Source organism: Erinaceus europaeus, chromosome 1 (genome assembly GCF_950295315.1).
Source record: "Erinaceus europaeus chromosome 1, mEriEur2.1, whole genome shotgun sequence".
Lineage (NCBI taxonomy): Eukaryota > Metazoa > Chordata > Mammalia > Eulipotyphla > Erinaceidae > Erinaceus > Erinaceus europaeus.
The window spans coordinates 32,943,429-32,959,594 of NC_080162.1; the positions used below are offsets into that span (position 1 = coordinate 32,943,429).

The following is a 16,166-nucleotide window of genomic DNA, read 5'->3' on the forward strand; positions in this document are numbered from 1 at the left end:
GAAGGAAGATTTGGTGTGTGGTATCTCTCTCTGAAGAAGTCAGCCTGGAGTACTGAAGAAAAATGAAAAAAAAAGTCACAAATCATTGTTTTCTTCTTTTCTAAAATGTATGCCTTGGATATATCTTTCTTGTCTGATTGCAGTGGTGAGGACCTTGAGAACTATATTGAATAGCAGTGGAGATAGCGGACAACCTTGTCTGGTGCCCAATTCTTTCTCTCTCTACTACTTTCTCATTAATAAAAAATTTAAAAGACATATATATTTCATTGTAAGATGTGTTATTCCAGACAGACAATAGAATCATAGGCAGCAGAAATGCATGTCTCTCACTAGAGCATTTTTTTCACATTTGGGATTTATACATTTTTGAATTTATTTATTTATTTTTAAATTTATTTTACCTTTTGTTGCCCTTGTTTTTTATTGTTGTTGTAGTTATTATTGCTATAGTTATTGATGTCGTCATTAGATAGGACAGAGAGAAATGGAGAGAGGAGGGGAAGACAGAGAGCAAGAGATAGACACCTGCAGACCTGCTTCACCGCCTGTGAAGCGACTCCCCTGCAGGTGGGGAGCTGGGGACTGGAACTGGGATCCTTACATTGGTCCTTGCGCTTTGTGCCACGTGTGCATAACCCGCTGTGCTACCGGCTGACTCCCGTATTTATTTATTTTTAAATTTTATTTATTTTTGCAGGACAGAAAGAACCAGAGTCTCATTCTGGCACATGATGCTGGCAATGAAAAAAAAAAAGTAGCCCCCGGCTCCCCACCTGCAGGAGGTCACTTTGCAAGAGGTGAAGCAGGTCTGCAGGTGTCTATCTTTCTCTCCCCCTCTCTGTCTTCCCCTCCTCTTTCCATTTCTCTCTGTCCTATCCAACAATAACAGCTATGGCAACAATAACAACTATAACAAGCACAACAACAAGGGCAACAAAATGGGAAAAAATAGCCTCCAGGAGCAGTGGATTTGTAGTGCAGGCACGGAGTCCCAGCAATAAGCCTGGAGGCAAAAAAAAAAAAGAAAAAAAGTTCACTGCTTAATAACGTTAATGTGCCCACACTGCTCTTTGCTCTTCTCATGTTTCTCCATGTTCAAAACTAGTATTTTTATTGATGCTTCTTTTTTTTTTTGCCTCCAGTGATTATCAGTGCCAGCACTATGAATTCACTGCTCCTAGTGGTCATTTTTTCCATTTTTATTGTTTCTTTTAAAAAATTTTTATTATCTTTATTTATTTATTAGATAAAGACAGCCAGAAATTAAGAGGGAAGGGGGGAGAGAGAGGAAGAGAGACAGAGACACCTGTAGCACTGCTTCACCACTCGTGAAGCCTTCCCCCTGCAGGTGGGGACCAGGGGTTTGAACCTGGGTCCTTGCACATTGTAACATGTATGCTCAACCAGGTGCACCCCTACCCGGCCCTTTTTTTTCCATTTTTATTGGATAGGACAGAGAGAAATGGGGGGGGGTTAGAGAGGAAGAAAGACACCTGCAGATCTGCTTCACTGCTTGTGAAGCAATCCCTTAGAGGTGGGGAGCCAGGGCTCAAACCAGGATCCTTGAGCGGATCCTTGTGCTTAGTAGTATGCGCGCTTAACCTGGTGCATCACCTGGCCCCTTCACTCCCTCTATATGCTAGATGGGGCTTTTCTTTTTCTTTCTTTTTTTAAAAAAGATTTTATTTATTTATTGAGAAAGATAGAGAAGAACCAGGCATCTCTCTGATACATATGTTGCTGGGGATTGAACTCAGGACCTCATGCTTGAGAGTCCAATGCTTTATCCATTGTGCCACCTCCCAGACCAAAGATCGGGCTTTTCTTTCAAGCTACAGAAGCTATAATTGACTGTCAGAAGGTAAAACACATAAAGTCTGGGGGTTGAGGGGGTGGCACCCCAGGTTAAGTGCACATAGTACAAAGAAGCATAAGGACTGGCGCAAGGATCCTGGTTTGAGCCCTGGTTCCCCACCTGCAGGTGGGTCACTTCACTAGTGGTGAAGGTCTGTAGGTGACTAGCTTTCTTCCTCTCTATCTTCCCCTCCCCTCTCAATTTCTCTCTGTATTATCCAAAAAAAAAAAAAAAAAAAGTCTGGAAATGCCCAAGTCCCTAGGGGACCAAGAGGAATGAGTTGCCCCCTTCACTCTTCAGGTAGAAGTTGGAAATGCACCAGGTGAGCAGATTTGCCTGTGCCCCCCTCTTTCCCCTTGGGTGTGTGCGCACAGATTTCTAAGGGGTTGGGACATATCTAGAGTGTATATATATTCAGGGTTATTGCTAGGGCTCAGTGCTGGCAATTACGAATTCACTGCTCCTGGTGGCCATTTTTTTCCATTTTATTGGCTAGGACAGAGAGACTGAGAGAGAGGAGGGGAAGATAAAGAAGGAGAGACACCTGCAGACCTACTTTACCACTTATGAAGCTTCCCCTCCCAACCCCTGCCACATGTAGGGGAGCTGGTGGCTCAAAACCGGATTCTTGTGCTTCATGCTATGTGTGCTTAAACCAGGTGCACTACCGCCTGGCCCTTTTAAACTATTTAAAAAAAAAAATTTTTTTTATCTTTATTTATTGGATAGAGACAGCCAGAAATTGAGAAAGGGGTGATAGAGAGGGAGAGAGACAGAGAGACACCTGCAGCCCTGCTTCGCCACTAGTGAAGCCTGCCTTCTACAGGTGGGGACTGGGAGGCTCGAACTGGGGTCCTTGCGCATTATAATGTGCGTTCAATCTGGTGTGCTACCTCCTGGAGGGATCGAATATTTAAAAAAATATTTATTTTCCCTTTTGTTGCCCTTTTTTTATTGTTGTTGTAGTTATTATTGTTGTTATTGATGTTGTTATTGTTGGATAGGACAGAGAGAAATGGAAAGAGGAGGGGAAGACAAAGAGGGGGAAAGATAGACACCTGTAGACCTGCTTCACAGCCTGTGAAGTGACTCCCCTGCAGGTGGGGAGCCGGGGGCTCGAACCGGGATCCTTAAGCCAGTCCTTGGGCTTTGTGCCACATGTGCTTAACCCACTGTGCTACCGCCCAACTCCCCAGGGACCGGATTTTTAACTTCCCATATTTCTGCTGCCCTGGATAATTCTGGCAGTGATGGTAGGACCAATGTAGACATGTGGTCTGGTGCAGAGGGCAGTGAGGTGAACCTTTCTCACATACACTTTGGATGGATGCTAAGCCTAGGCCTTGAGATAACACTAGGCAAGGAGGTTGAGGAATGCTGGTGGGCCACTAGAGTCTCAGGGAGTCACCCCTGTGTGGGAACATGGGGCAATTGAGATGTGCAGTGGCTTTTTATTGGTGGCTCTAGGGCTTTGTGCTTGGGTGATTCTACTTCTTCAGGAGATGCCTTTGGCCTTTCTAGCAGAAAGGGGAGAAATGTCCCAGGATACTACTCTGTGGTCTTACTTGGCCTCTCCAAAGGCATGACAGGAAATGAGAAACAGAAAAGGTCAATTTCATTATTTTTATTTCAGATAGAGACAGAGAGGGAGAGACACCATATCATTGCTCCACCCTCTGTGGACTTTTTGCAGTGGCATTTCTTTACTGAAGATATCAGCAATGTAGCAGCATCTGGCATCACTGTTGGCTCTTCTCCTCAGGCTTCAATTAGAGTGTTTTGTGGGTGAGACTGTGGTACACAGATGTCATACATGTGAGCCTGAAGCTGTCCTGGTGCTACTCTAAAACTTTGTAATTAGTTATCAACACTTAAAAGCTATGAGGTCTCCACAGTTCTATTTATTTATTTTGAATAGAGACAAAAATAGAAAGGGAAGGAGGAGATAAAGAGATACCGTGGTACTGGAGATGGAGCAGTGGATAAAGCACTGGACTCTCAAGCATGAGGTCCCAAGTTTGATCCCCGTAAGCATATATACTCGAATGATGTTTGGTTCTTTCTCTCGCCTCCTATCTTTCTCATGAATAAATAAAATCTTGAGGGGTGGGGGGAGACAGACACAGACACCTGGTTAAGTGCATGTATTACCATGCATAAGGACCCAGGTTCAAGTCCCCAGTCCCCACCTTGGTGGGGGTGGGGGTGTTTAGCAAATCATTAAGCAGTGCTGCCGGTGTCTTTCCCTCCCTGTCTCCTCTTCCCCCTCAATTTCTCTTTTCTATCAGATTAAATAAAGAGAGAAAGAGAGAGACACCTGTAGCATGCTCTACCAGTTGTGAAGCTCCCCTCCCAACCCGCAGGTGGGGACCAGGGGCTTGAACCCCTGTTCTTGCACATGATAATGTGTGCATTCAAGCAGGTGGGCCACTGCCCACTCCCCTCCACATTTCTTTTTAAAATATTAAAAATTTTTTTTTTATTATCTTTATTTATTGGACAGAGACAGCCAGAAATCAAGAGGGGCTGATAGGGAGAGAGACATAGAGACACCTGCCGCCCTGCTTCACCACTCATGAAGCTTTCCCCCTGCAGGTGGGGACCTGGGGCTCAAACCTGGGTCCTTGCACATTGTAATACATGCGCTCAACCAGATGTGCCACCACCCGGCCCCTTAAATATTTTTTATTATCTTTATTTACTTATTGGAGAGACAGCCAGAAATTGAGAGGAAGGGGGAGATAGAGAGGGAAAGGGCCAGAGAGACACCTGCAGCCCTGCTTCACCACTTGCAAAGCTTTCCCCCTGCAGGTGGGGACCGGGGGCTTGAACCTGGGTCCTTGAGCATTTTAACATGTGAGCTCAACCAGGTGAACCACCACCCAGCCCTGTGAGAATTCAGAAGTGTCTTGCCCTGCTGGGGATCAAGCATAGGCAGTGAGGTCCACATCTTTCCAGCTTGTTTCTCAGGCCCAGCATTCTCCTATCCGCTTTTGATTTCTGGGGGTGCCAGAGCTCAGGGGTATAGTTGTAGGGTCCCCCCCCAACACTGTTTTCTAGGAGGCACCTCTCCTGGACTCCAGGCTCCACTGCTCCTGATCTGATGCCAGAACTTGGAAGGAAAAGCAGCTATTCCAGGGTCTATTACAGGGAGCAGAATATCCACTGTGTTCGTCTGTGTTTAGGTCCGCACCATCCCCTGCGCAAGGGGCGGGGGGGCCCCCTGCACTATCGTTTGCACCAATCTGTGTTGGGGGGCCGGACCACCCACCGTGCTTGTTGGTGGCTGGAGGGGATGTTTTCAGCACGAGTTCCATGGCCAGCGAGGCCAGGTGGCATGTCAGGGCTTTCTCACAGGAAGGGGAGAGATGTCCCAGGTCACTGTCCACAGACCGATGGAAAGGGCCTTACCTGACCTAGCCACGGGGAGAAGCGTGAACGCTAGCGCACGGACAGGAAATGAGATACAAAAAGGCCCTGCGGGGATCGCTGCCGGAACTGCTGGCCCCGTGCAGCCGGCCACCCGCGATCCCGACACTAACACCCGTGTCGGGGGCTGCGCGCAGGAAGTGACGGCTACTGGCGGGCCTCCTCCCTGAAGGGCGGGTCACGGGCCCAAGGGGCGGGGGTGGGGGACTGGGCACGCACCTCCCCATGGTCCCTGAATTGCATTCCCCAACCTGCTCCAGTAACCCGGCTCGGATCCGCGGTGCTAGGGTCGCAGGACAGGTTGCGTGTGCTCCCGCCTTCACCGATGCCGGTCTGCACGGGCCTCCCGGGAACAGACCGCCCGCCAGCCTGCTCGGCGCCCTGTCAGCCTCGTCGGCTCTGGCCGCAGCCATTTTGGAGCGAGGAGACAAAGGGCGAGTCCGAGTCCCCGCCGTCATCCCCAGCTCGGCCTCGACCCCTGTCTGTCACACTTATTCAGTCGGTTTCAGGCCTCAGTTCACCTGCATCTCCCACCCAGCATCCTACTAGCCCTTCGCCGCTAAGCCCGCAGCCCCCGGACGCCCGCCCGCGTCCCGGCCTCTGCCGTTCGCAGCCATTGGCCGTACCTTTTAAGCGAACATCCTGGCCAATGACGAGGCGCCGGGCGGCCGGGCGGGGGGAGAATACGACCAATGGTGGGGCGTCAAGTGGTGGGCGGGGGCGGGTGCATCACCACGCATGCGCACCAAGCATCGCCGCCCACCCACCCCCCCCCCCCGCGCCGGCCGCCCGCGCCCCCCGCCCGGCCGCCGCCCCCGCCCCGCCCGGCGCGCGCCGCCCCCCGCCCGCCCCCGCCGCCCGCCCGCGCGGAGCCTCCTCCCCGCCCAGCGCCGGCCGAGCGGCGGCGGCGGCGGGCCGAGGAGGAAAGATGGCGGCGGGCTCTGATCTGCTGGACGAGGTTTTCTTCAACAGCGAGGTGGACGAGAAAGTGGTGAGCGACCTGGTGGGCTCGCTCGAGTCGCAGCTGGCGGCCAGCGCGGCCCACCACCACCACCTGGCGCCCCGCGCGCCCGAGGCGCGGGCCGCGGCCGCCGGCGCGCTCGGGAACCATGTCGGAGCCGGAGCGGCCGTGCCGGCCGAGGGCGCGCCCGCAGCGGCGCCGGAGCCGCCCCCCGCAGGTAGAGCGAGGCGCGGCCTGAGCGCGGGCGGGCGCCCGCCGGGCCCGTGTCCTCACCGCGCCGCTCCGCTTGTCCCCGCAGGGCCCGCCACCAAGCTGAGCGCGCTCGAGGCCGGCGCGGGGGCCGCGGCAGGCGCGGGCGCGGCGACGGGGCCCGGGGCCTGCGCGCCGGGGGCCGGAGCCGGTGCCGCAGCCGCGGCCGCGCCCGAGCCCGCCGCCAAGCCTGCTGCAGCCGCCCGCCCCGGCGCCGCGCAAACTTTGAATGGGAGCGCCGTGCTGGTGAACTCGCACCGAGCTGCCGCCGCACCTGCCGTCAGCCTGCTCCACAACGGGCCTGCGCCCGCGCCGCCGCCCAAGCCCGCCGCCACTGTCATCCAGACGCCGCCCTTCCTCAGCGCCCCTGCCGCGCCCGCACCCCGCGCCCCCTCGCCCCCCGCGCCCGCCGCCGCGCCCCCCGCGCCCCCCGCGCCCGCCGCCGCTCCTCCGCCGCCGCCCCCCGCCGCCGCCAGCCTGGCTCGGCCGCCCGGCCACCCGGCTGGACCCCCGGCGGCCGCGCAGAACGGCGGCAGCGCCGCGCCCCCTGCGCCCGCGCCCCCCGCCCCCCCCGCCCCGACCCCCGCGCCCCCCGCGGCCCCCACGCCCGCCGCCAACAGTCAGCCTGGGCCCACCGCCGCTGCGCCCGCGCAGGTGGCCAAGGCCGAGTCGCCCAAGACCGCGGTGGCCGCGGCGCCCCCGCCGCCGCAGACCCTGGCGGCCAGCTGCCCGACCGGCGCGGGGGCCGGCATGATCCTGGGGCCAACTATGCAAGGGGCGCTGCCCGCCGCCGCCGGCATCCCGCCGCCGGCCCCCGGGACCCCCACCGGGATGCCCAAGGGCCCCACCGCCGCGGTGACCCCGAGCCTGTCCAGGACGCCCACGGCCGCCGCCAGCGGGATCAGGGCCACACTCACGCCCACCACGGTCCTCGCCCCCCGCCTACCGCAGCCGCCCCAGAACCCGACCAACATCCAGAACTTCCAGCTGCCTCCAGGTGAGTGGCCGTGCCGGCTGGGGGCGAGCCCGGGAAGGGCAGCCAGGAAGTTGCGGGACCGACCCTGAGTTGCTGAACCTGAAGTCATGGGTCCTGTCAGGCTTGCCCCGTCGAGGTGCTGTGATGCCCGGTTGGGGTTCTTGAGGGGCACCGCGAGTGGGTGTACGGTGGGACCTCTGCCAGGGTGCGGGGAGAAGGCTTGTGTTTGTGTGTGTAGGCTTGTGTGCATGTCGGAGTGTGGCAGCCTGGGGTTCTTTGTGCCATGGACGGCTTCAGCTTAGATGTTTGCAAAGTTTATCGGCGGGTGCTCAGAGCTGTGTGGGTCCTTTTCTAAAGGCCTGTGTGTCCCTGCTTAGAATAAGGTCGCAGGTGCAGGGCAGAGCAGTGCGGGGGGCCAACTCCCTGGATTATCCAGGTTGTGGGGACCGAGCTCGGGGGAGCTCCGGGTCGTGCTCTTACCACGCTAGGTGCCTTCTGTTCCCAGCCCCTGGGATTAGTCTTGTGGCCTCTGTCTTCACGGAACCCCAGGTTCCTTTCTTGTCCTGGCTGTGAGGGGTCCCCTGAACCCCCTCTTACCGGGGAACTGAGGTTAGGCTGAGGGGGACCCACTCTCCTCGAGGCTGGACAGCTCTTCTGGGAAAGCATCTACTGCCCTGCTTCCCGTATGACAGAGATCCTAGGTGAGCTCCAAGGAGTCCTGGGCATATTCTCTGCCTGGTGGCATCCCTGTTTCAGCAGGGCTGCTGGGAAGCAGAGTTGCCCCCATATAGAACTGTCACTTACAGGTCACCCAGTAACTGTGATTGTCAGCAAACAAAATGAGTGGTGGTACACACTTTTGATGCTCCATGGCTTCTTTGCCCTCATTGCAGTTCTTTCAGGTTTCTAAAGTTTGACAGGGAAGGCTCCCTTATGGCTTCATGTGTTACACTGCTTTGTTTTTGGGGTTTCTAGGCAGTAACTTCCCCACGTGAGTGAGTGCTGGCGTCCACCTTCCTTCCTGGTCTCTGGGTGTGTGCTCTGGAGAGCTCCTCCCTCAGTAGTAACTGGCAGTGGCCTCACTCAGTAGTAGAAGCAGCAACCCCTCCTGTGTGCTTTCTGAAAAGAGGAATGGTCACCTTTGAAGATTTTCAGCTTCTTAGGCACTCCCTATTGGGTCTGCTAGGTTCCCACCAGGGGCAGAGCTTGACAAAGACTGATTCACATGGGCATGTGCAGGGGAAAGGGGACAGCCTAACATTATGGAGTTTCAGGTTCTGGTTGGGCCGCCATGCTCTTGAGGAGGTAAAGGGGGATATAGAACAAGTCACCCAGTAGGTGTTAAGATGCCCCAAGGATACACACTGTGTTGCTTTTGAGTTTGTTTCACTGTTGTGTGGAAGGATCTGTTTTGCTCATTATGTGTGCTTTGGCTTCTGAGCAGAAAATGTGACTGAAATTCAGTAGTACCTTAAAAAGGAGTTGATGGTTGTAGTATTTATGTACAATGCCAACAGACTTTTTACTTGTCCATAAAAGCATCCTTTTAGTGGTTCATCTTACTCAGTGCATGTTTTCCCATGCAACCTCTTGCTGTTTAAACTGAGCAGGTCAGGAATTGCTGAGGCAGCCCTGTGTAGCTTGCAGGGTGAGGGGCTGCTGTGCTTGTGTGGGGTTGGGGTTGAAGGACCTGCTGGGCTGGAGGTTCAGTTTAGGGGAAACCCCCTTCTCATTTGTGCTGGGAGGAAGCTGTTGCTTGGAAAGGGTGACTCTGCTACCTTTGTCCTGCATGACAACAGGGTTCACTTTCTTCCTCTGTTTTGATGTCAGTAGTCAGGGGTGACGAGTTGACAACTTCTTTAAAAAAACTGTAAAAATGCTGACTCTTAAGTTCTCCTAAGTCTTTGCTTTAACCCTGTGTGAGAGGAGAGAATAGCACATATTGACAGTGGGTGACAGATGCTGAGAGCTGTGCTTTAAAAGGGCCAAATGCTTTCTAGAAGATAAAAGATTTAAACTATCTCTTCAGGGCAGCCCCCCCCTTTAGATTAATGTACTGATTACATTACCTCATTAATAGCAGAAGCAAAATAAGTGTCATAACTACTATAAGTAGCCTAAGCCAGAATACTATCGTTTGAACAGCACAACTGAAGTCTGTGAATTGAAATGTCAAATTGAGAATAGTTTAGTTACATCATATAATTGATTGATCAAAAAATGTTTAATCCTTCAAACTGTGGTGTCTTCTTCATTGAAACCTTTCATTGTTAACAATGCAAAGCAGAGGGAGGTAGAAAAAAACATAAAATTAATGTTCTTCTCTAATAATTAATTCTCCTTAAAACTCAGTCACACGAAGTATGGGAAAGGGTTATGGGTGGCAGGACTTTCAAAGCTCATGTAGGTGTCAAGTGAGATAGCAGTCTGCTGTCAATTGGAGTGGGAGAGGTCTGCCCCTCCCACAACCTTCCTCTGCATTCCTGGGTGAAGAGGAGGCTCACCCAGCAGGAGAGGGAAAGGAGCTTTAGAAGGCAGTCTTCAGGTTGAATGTGCCATCCCTAGAGCCCATCAGGATCTCATGTTAGATTTGGTCTTAAGAAACTAGGTCACACATGCACACACACGCGCGCACACACACACACACATACACACATACACATATATACACTCACACTCAAAGTATTATTCTGGCATATCGGGTGCAGTGTTAGGGATGAAATTAGGACCTCTTGCTTGAGAGTTTAACGTTATCCACTGCTCCACTTACAAGGCTGCATGTTATTATAACTTTATGTACTTGTTTGACTGACTAGAGTTGAGGTTTTATTATTGTGAAAATGACAGGAAAACAAGGAGTTTTTAGAAGTTGCTGCAACAAAGGCAGTTGTCCCAGGAACCCTGAACATACTAGTTAGAGGTGACTTAGAATAGTCATAACATCAAAGTAATATGATCATGGAGAATTTTCTCTCCTGTGGCTTTAAATTTTGACTGAAGTGAGATTCCTATTTTGGGACAGGCAATTATTTCCTCAGAAATCATTGATCTGCCCACTTTAGTCCGTGGGGGTGTTGGCATGCTGCTTATTTAAAATGAGTACTCCAGGGCCAGGTGGTGGCACACGTTACAACACTCAAGGACCTGGGTTCGAGCTTCTGGTCTCCACCTGTAGGGGGGAAGCTTTACAAGTGGTGGAGCGGTTCTGCAAGTGTCTGTCTTTGCACTTCTTTTTTTGTTTTTCTTTTTTGCCTCCAGGGTTATCGCTGGGGCTGGGTGCCTGCACTATGAATCCACTGCTCCTGGAGGCCATTTTTCCTATTTTGTTGCCCTTGTTGTTATTGTTATTGCCATTGCTATTTTTGGATAGGACAGAGAGAAATTAAGAGAGAAGATAGAGAAGTGGAGAGAAAGATAGACACCTGCAGACCTACTTCATTGCCCATGAAGTGACATTCCTCCCTCCCCCCCCCCCCCCCCCCGCAGGTGGGGAGCCAGGGCTTTGAACCAGGATCCTTAAACTGGTCCTTGCACTTTCTGCCATGTGTGCTTAACCTGCTGCGCTACCGCCCAGCACACTGTCTCTGTATTTCTTCTTCTTTTTAAAAAATATTTATTTATTCTCTTTGGTTGCCCTTGTTTTATTGTTGTAGTTATTGTTGTTGTTATTGATGTTGTCGTTATTGGATAGGACAGAGAGAAATGGAGAGAGGAAGGGAAGACAGAGGGGGAGAGAAAGACAGACACCTGCAGACCTGCTTCACTGCTTGTGAAGCGACTCCCCTGCAGGTGGGGAGCCGGGGGCTCAGACTGGGATCCTTACTCTGGTCCTTGCGCTTAATCTGCTGTACTACCGCCTGACTCCCCTGTCTGTATTTCTGTCCTTCCCTACACCTCTCGATTTTCTGTCTCTATCCAGTAAATACAGTGAATAATAATAATTATGGGGCCAGGTGGTGGTTCACCTGGTTAAGTGCACACATTATAGTGCGCAGTGACCCAGGTTCAAACCCATGGTCACCACCTGCAGGGGGAAGCTTCATGTGTCGTGAAGCAGGGCTGCAGGTATCTCTCTGTCTCTTTCTGTCTCTCTCTCTCCCTCTCTCCCTATCTCCCCCCCTCTATTTCTCTTTGTCTCTATCTAATAATAAATAAAAACCATTAAAAATAATAAGTATAATCCCAAAAAAGCATTTAAAAAATAAAATGAGTGCCATGCTGCAGAGGTGGCTTAGTAGATAGAGCACAGACTTGCATGTCTGAAGTGTCAAGTTAGATCTCTAGCTCTGTGTATGTTGCAGTGCTGCTGTACTCTCTTGTAATAATAAATAAATCCTCAAATTAATACTTCAAAGGTCAGTGTGTTTATGAGGACACGTGTCTATCAGTCACTGGTTGTCATCCAACTAAACTGAATTATTTGTTGTGTGGAGGGGAGTCCTGTTATAGCTGACTTTAGATAAGGACAGGTTGAATTCTGGGAGGACTGGCAGAACTGGGTACTGTGTAGATGGCCCAGCACAGAAGCTGGGCACTGGAAGCTGGTGATCAGTGTTAGCAGCAAGAGCTTTGGCACAAAGGCTATTCTTAGAATTTTAGATTTTGTTACTTGAGGGCTCTCTTGTTTGACCTGGAATAAAATGTGTGATCCTTGGAGCCTCAGTTTCCCCAGGTAGAAAATGGAATATCATTTGTGAAACATTGTGAAATTCTGTATGAATGAGTGGTATACAATACTGTTAGATAGCATTTATTATTTATACAAAGTTCTAGTTCTATTACATTTTTTTCACAGTTTTTCAAGTATTATGTTGCCATTGAAGTGGCAAAATCTGAAGACAGATTTATTACCATTAAAATGACACCCACTTGACTGTGTCCTCAGGGATCCAGGAGCCTGGCATGTGGTGGATTCTGGTTCTGTGAGAAAGTGGCTGAGGTCACAGGTGGCTTATAGATACTGGGGTCTAGAGGTAAGGTGGGAAGGGACCACATAGAGGCCTTCATGTAGAGTGGACCTGGGCAGGAGGCTTGCTTCAGGTCCAGAAAGGCCTTAATGTGATTTTCCTCTTGGTTTCTTACTTAAGAGTGACATTTGAGAAAGAAAACTCAACTATTTGGGAGGTGACCTAGGCCAGCACTGGGGTAAGTCAGCACTCAGGGGAGGGAGGGAGCAGGGGGTGTTTGTTTATTTATTTTAAGATTCATTAACATGAAGGAGAGAGAGATCAAAAACCATTCTGGCACATTTGATGCTGGCACTCAAATTTGGGACTTTATGCTTGAGAGTTCATGCTGTAGCCACTGCACGACCTCCCAGAACGAGTTACATTTCCTTGGGTGGACAAAGACATCCTGCTAACTGAGGTTAAGATGATTCACACTTATGCTGTGCCTTTTATTAATTAATGATTTTTAAATGTTTTATTTATTGGACGGAGACAGGAGTTAGAGGGGGAGAGACAGAGAGGGAGAGAGAAATATATCTGCAGCACTGCTTCACTGCTTGACAAGCTTTCCCCCTGTAGGTAGGAGGAACTAGGGCTTTAAACCTGGATCCTTGTGCATTGTAAGATGTGTGCTCAACTGGGTGGGCCACTGCCCAATCTTATTTATTTTTTACAAGTCATATTTAAAAAATTTGTGACTAATAGTTGTTTATAAGATTGTAAGATTACAGGGTGTAGTTCCACACTGCACCCAATACCTGAGTTTTGTCCCTCACCCTCCCAATGACAATGTGTAGTTTCTCTGGGATCCGGTGATTCCCCACATTTAGCAGCAACCAGAAAGGGAATTTTCTAGATACCCCGGGGTCTCTTTTCCTACAATTTTCTGTTATGCTCAAGGGCAGTGAGTACTCTGTTGTCCGTGACTTCCCAAGTCTTTTCCCTTTGGTTTGGGAGGAACAGATTCCTGTTTGTTAGGGCCCCATAAAGCTGGTTTGGGAAATGATGTCCCGGCCACGTTGGACATTCATGAGTTCCACCACCGAGATTGTTCTATCACCTCTGGCCACGTTATAGAGCCTGATCCTATAGAGGTGGGAGTCCTGCCTCTCAGTTCTGTTGTGGGAAGCTACACTTTGACACTTTGCCTGAACTTTATGACAGATGGGTGCTTGCAGGGTGTTTGCTCTGAGGGTACTGACCCAGTTCAGATTCTGCCCTAGAAACAAGCAGCTCATGGGGAAGGCTGTGAACAAGCCTGCTTCCTTGATAAAGTGAGGATAGTTCCTGATACACTTCCAAAGCCTGTTTCAATATTTAAACATAAGCTTTCTGCATCTTCAACGATACGTCTGAAGAAAGCTCATATATATGAGCTAGTTATATATGAGTTGATCAAAACATAATTAAGAACTGTTTTTGAATATCTTGAAGCAGAGATTTAAAAGGACTCTGGAGAAACTTGTCGAGATTTGGGGTAATTTGCATATTTCTCAAAAGCACTTCTACTTTTCTTCATGTTGACAAGCTGACTCTCAGATTTTAATCTTCCTGGGAAACAGTTAACCTGTGAAACTCATCCTAGGATACTGATTTATTTGTTTATGCTGAGGGTAGAATTCAGGGCCTTATATATGTGAAACATATGCTCTCCTACTGAGTTAAATTCCCAGCTCTAGCCTATGCTCAGCTCTGGCTTCTGGTGGTGGACTTTGGAGCATCAGGCATAAAAGTTGTTCTGTGGGGCCAGGTGGTGGCACACCTGATTAAGTGCGCACATTACAGTGCATCAGGACCCGGGTTCAAGCCCCTGGTCCCCACCTGCAGGGGAAAATCTTTACAAGTGGTGAAGCAGCACTACAGGTGTCTCTCTGTCTCTCTCCCTTACTATTTCCCCTCTTCTCTCCATTTCTCTCTGTTTCTATCCAACAATAAAATAAATTAAAAAAAAGTTGTTCTGTGGGAGCCAGGCAGTGGTGTAGTGGGTTAAGCACAGGTGGCGTGAAGTGCAAGGACTAGCTTAAGGATCCTGGTTCGAGCACAATAGCTTTTATGCAGAGGCACCAAGGGACTAAGAGTCCCATGTTCAGTCCCCAGCACCTCCATAAGGCAGAGCTGAACAGTGCTCTGGTATTAAAAAAAAAATTAAGTTAATCAGGCCTTTGATAGGAAGACTCCAGTTAAGTATTGGGTTGTTGGAAAAGTCATGATGCATTGCCTCTATGTTATTGCTATGCCGTTTGACAGATGACAGTTCTAGCTTCATTGAAAAAAAAAAAAAAACTGAGTGATTTAGTTGAGTTGTGGAGATTTTCCAGTAAGTTGAAAATGGAAGATCAAATTGTGAATTTTCACCATATTTTACTGTTTTACTTTCATAAACAAGCATATGCTTACGAAAAGTTGTGTAAAGTTGACTGTGATAGTGCTCTATAAGAATGTCAGTGCCAGGAGTCAGGCAAGGACCGACCTAAGGATCCGGGTTCGAGCCCCTGGCTCCCCACCTATAGGGCAGTCCCTTCACATTTGGTGAAGCAGGTCTGTAGGTGTCTATCTTTCTCTCCCCCTCTGTCTTCCCCTCCTCTCTATTTCTCTCTGTCCTATCTAACAATGATGACATAAATAACAACAACAATAATAACTACAACAACATTAAAAAACAACAAGGGCAACAAAAGGGAAAATAATAATAATAATAAAGAATGTCAGTGCCAACGATGGTTCACAAAATTCTGTGCTGGTGATTTTGGTCTCAACATCACTCCTTGTACAGGGGAGCCCACCCAGGTTGATGATGACAAAATAAAGGCTTTGATTGAGTCAAACCCACCTTACATGACACCAGAGATTGCAGAAACATTGAACACCCATCCATCAAGGGTTCATGACCACCTGAAGAAGCTAAAATACATATTTGGGTTCTTCATGAACTCAAAGATGTTTATTTGATAGTGTGTATAAACATATGTGATGTGCTCATTAAATGTGAGGGAAATGGGGAGTTGGGCAGTAGCGGGTTAAGTGCAGGTGGTGCAAAGCACAAGGACCGGCATAAAGATCCCGGTTCCGGCCCCTGGCTCCCCACCTGCAGGGGAGTCGCTTCATAAGCAGTGAAGCAGGTCTGCAGGTGTCTTTCTCTCCCTGTCTTCCCCTCTCTCCATTTCTCTTTGTCCTATCCAATTACAATGACATCAACAATAAAACAAGGGCAACAAAAGGGAATACATAAATATTAAAAAAAAAATTAAAAAAATGTGAGGGAAATGATCCTTTTTTTGAAGCAATTGATAACTGGTGGATTAGAAGTGGATTGTTTATAACAATGTGGTGTGTAAATAAATGGTCTTGGCCCCAACATGGTGATTCACCTCAAATGACATTGAAAGCAGAACATTCATCAGAGGAAGGTTATGCTCTCAGTGTGGTGGGAATTTAAAGGTATCATTTTTTTTTTAAGCTCCTACCAAGGAGCCAAACAATCAATTCAAATGTGTACTGTCAGCAATTAGACAGTTTGAATAAATCCATCATCCAGAGACATCAAGAGCTCGTTTATTATAAAGGAGTGGTGTTCCATCATGACAATGTGAGATCACCCATCAAAAATTATTGGAGTTTGAATGGGATGTGTTGCCACACCCACCATACTTGACTTCTACAAGTTTTGCTCTTTAAAACTCTTGCGTGGGGAGCAGGCGGTAGTGCAGTGGGTTAAGTGCACGTGGCATGAAGTGCAAGGACTGG

At 49.7% G+C, this 16,166-nt stretch overlaps 1 protein-coding gene and 1 long non-coding RNA gene across 5 annotated transcripts in view; one reads left to right on the forward strand and one right to left on the reverse strand.

Moving 5' to 3' along the window:
* Positions 1–3,467: 3,467 nt before the first annotated feature.
* On the reverse strand, positions 3,468–5,892 carry LOC132535243 (uncharacterized). Its single transcript, XR_009547033.1, has 2 exons — positions 5,270–5,892; positions 3,468–3,649 (listed from the first exon to the last, which is right to left on the reverse strand). It is a non-coding gene; the product is annotated as an uncharacterized LOC132535243 (long non-coding RNA).
* Positions 5,893–6,103: 211 nt separating this feature from the next.
* TAF4 (TATA-box binding protein associated factor 4) overlaps positions 6,104–16,166 on the forward strand; it is a 122,872-nt gene continuing 112,809 nt past the window's right edge. For 2 of the 4 annotated variants that reach the window (XM_060179934.1, XM_060180050.1), the window contains exon 1: positions 6,104–7,494. In XM_060179934.1, the coding sequence (XP_060035917.1) occupies positions 6,216–7,494 (1,279 nt within the window). In that variant the 5' untranslated portion in view covers positions 6,104–6,215. The remainder of the gene's footprint in view (positions 7,495–16,166) is intronic. The other 2 variants (XM_060179996.1, XM_060179884.1) reach the window with 2 other exon arrangements.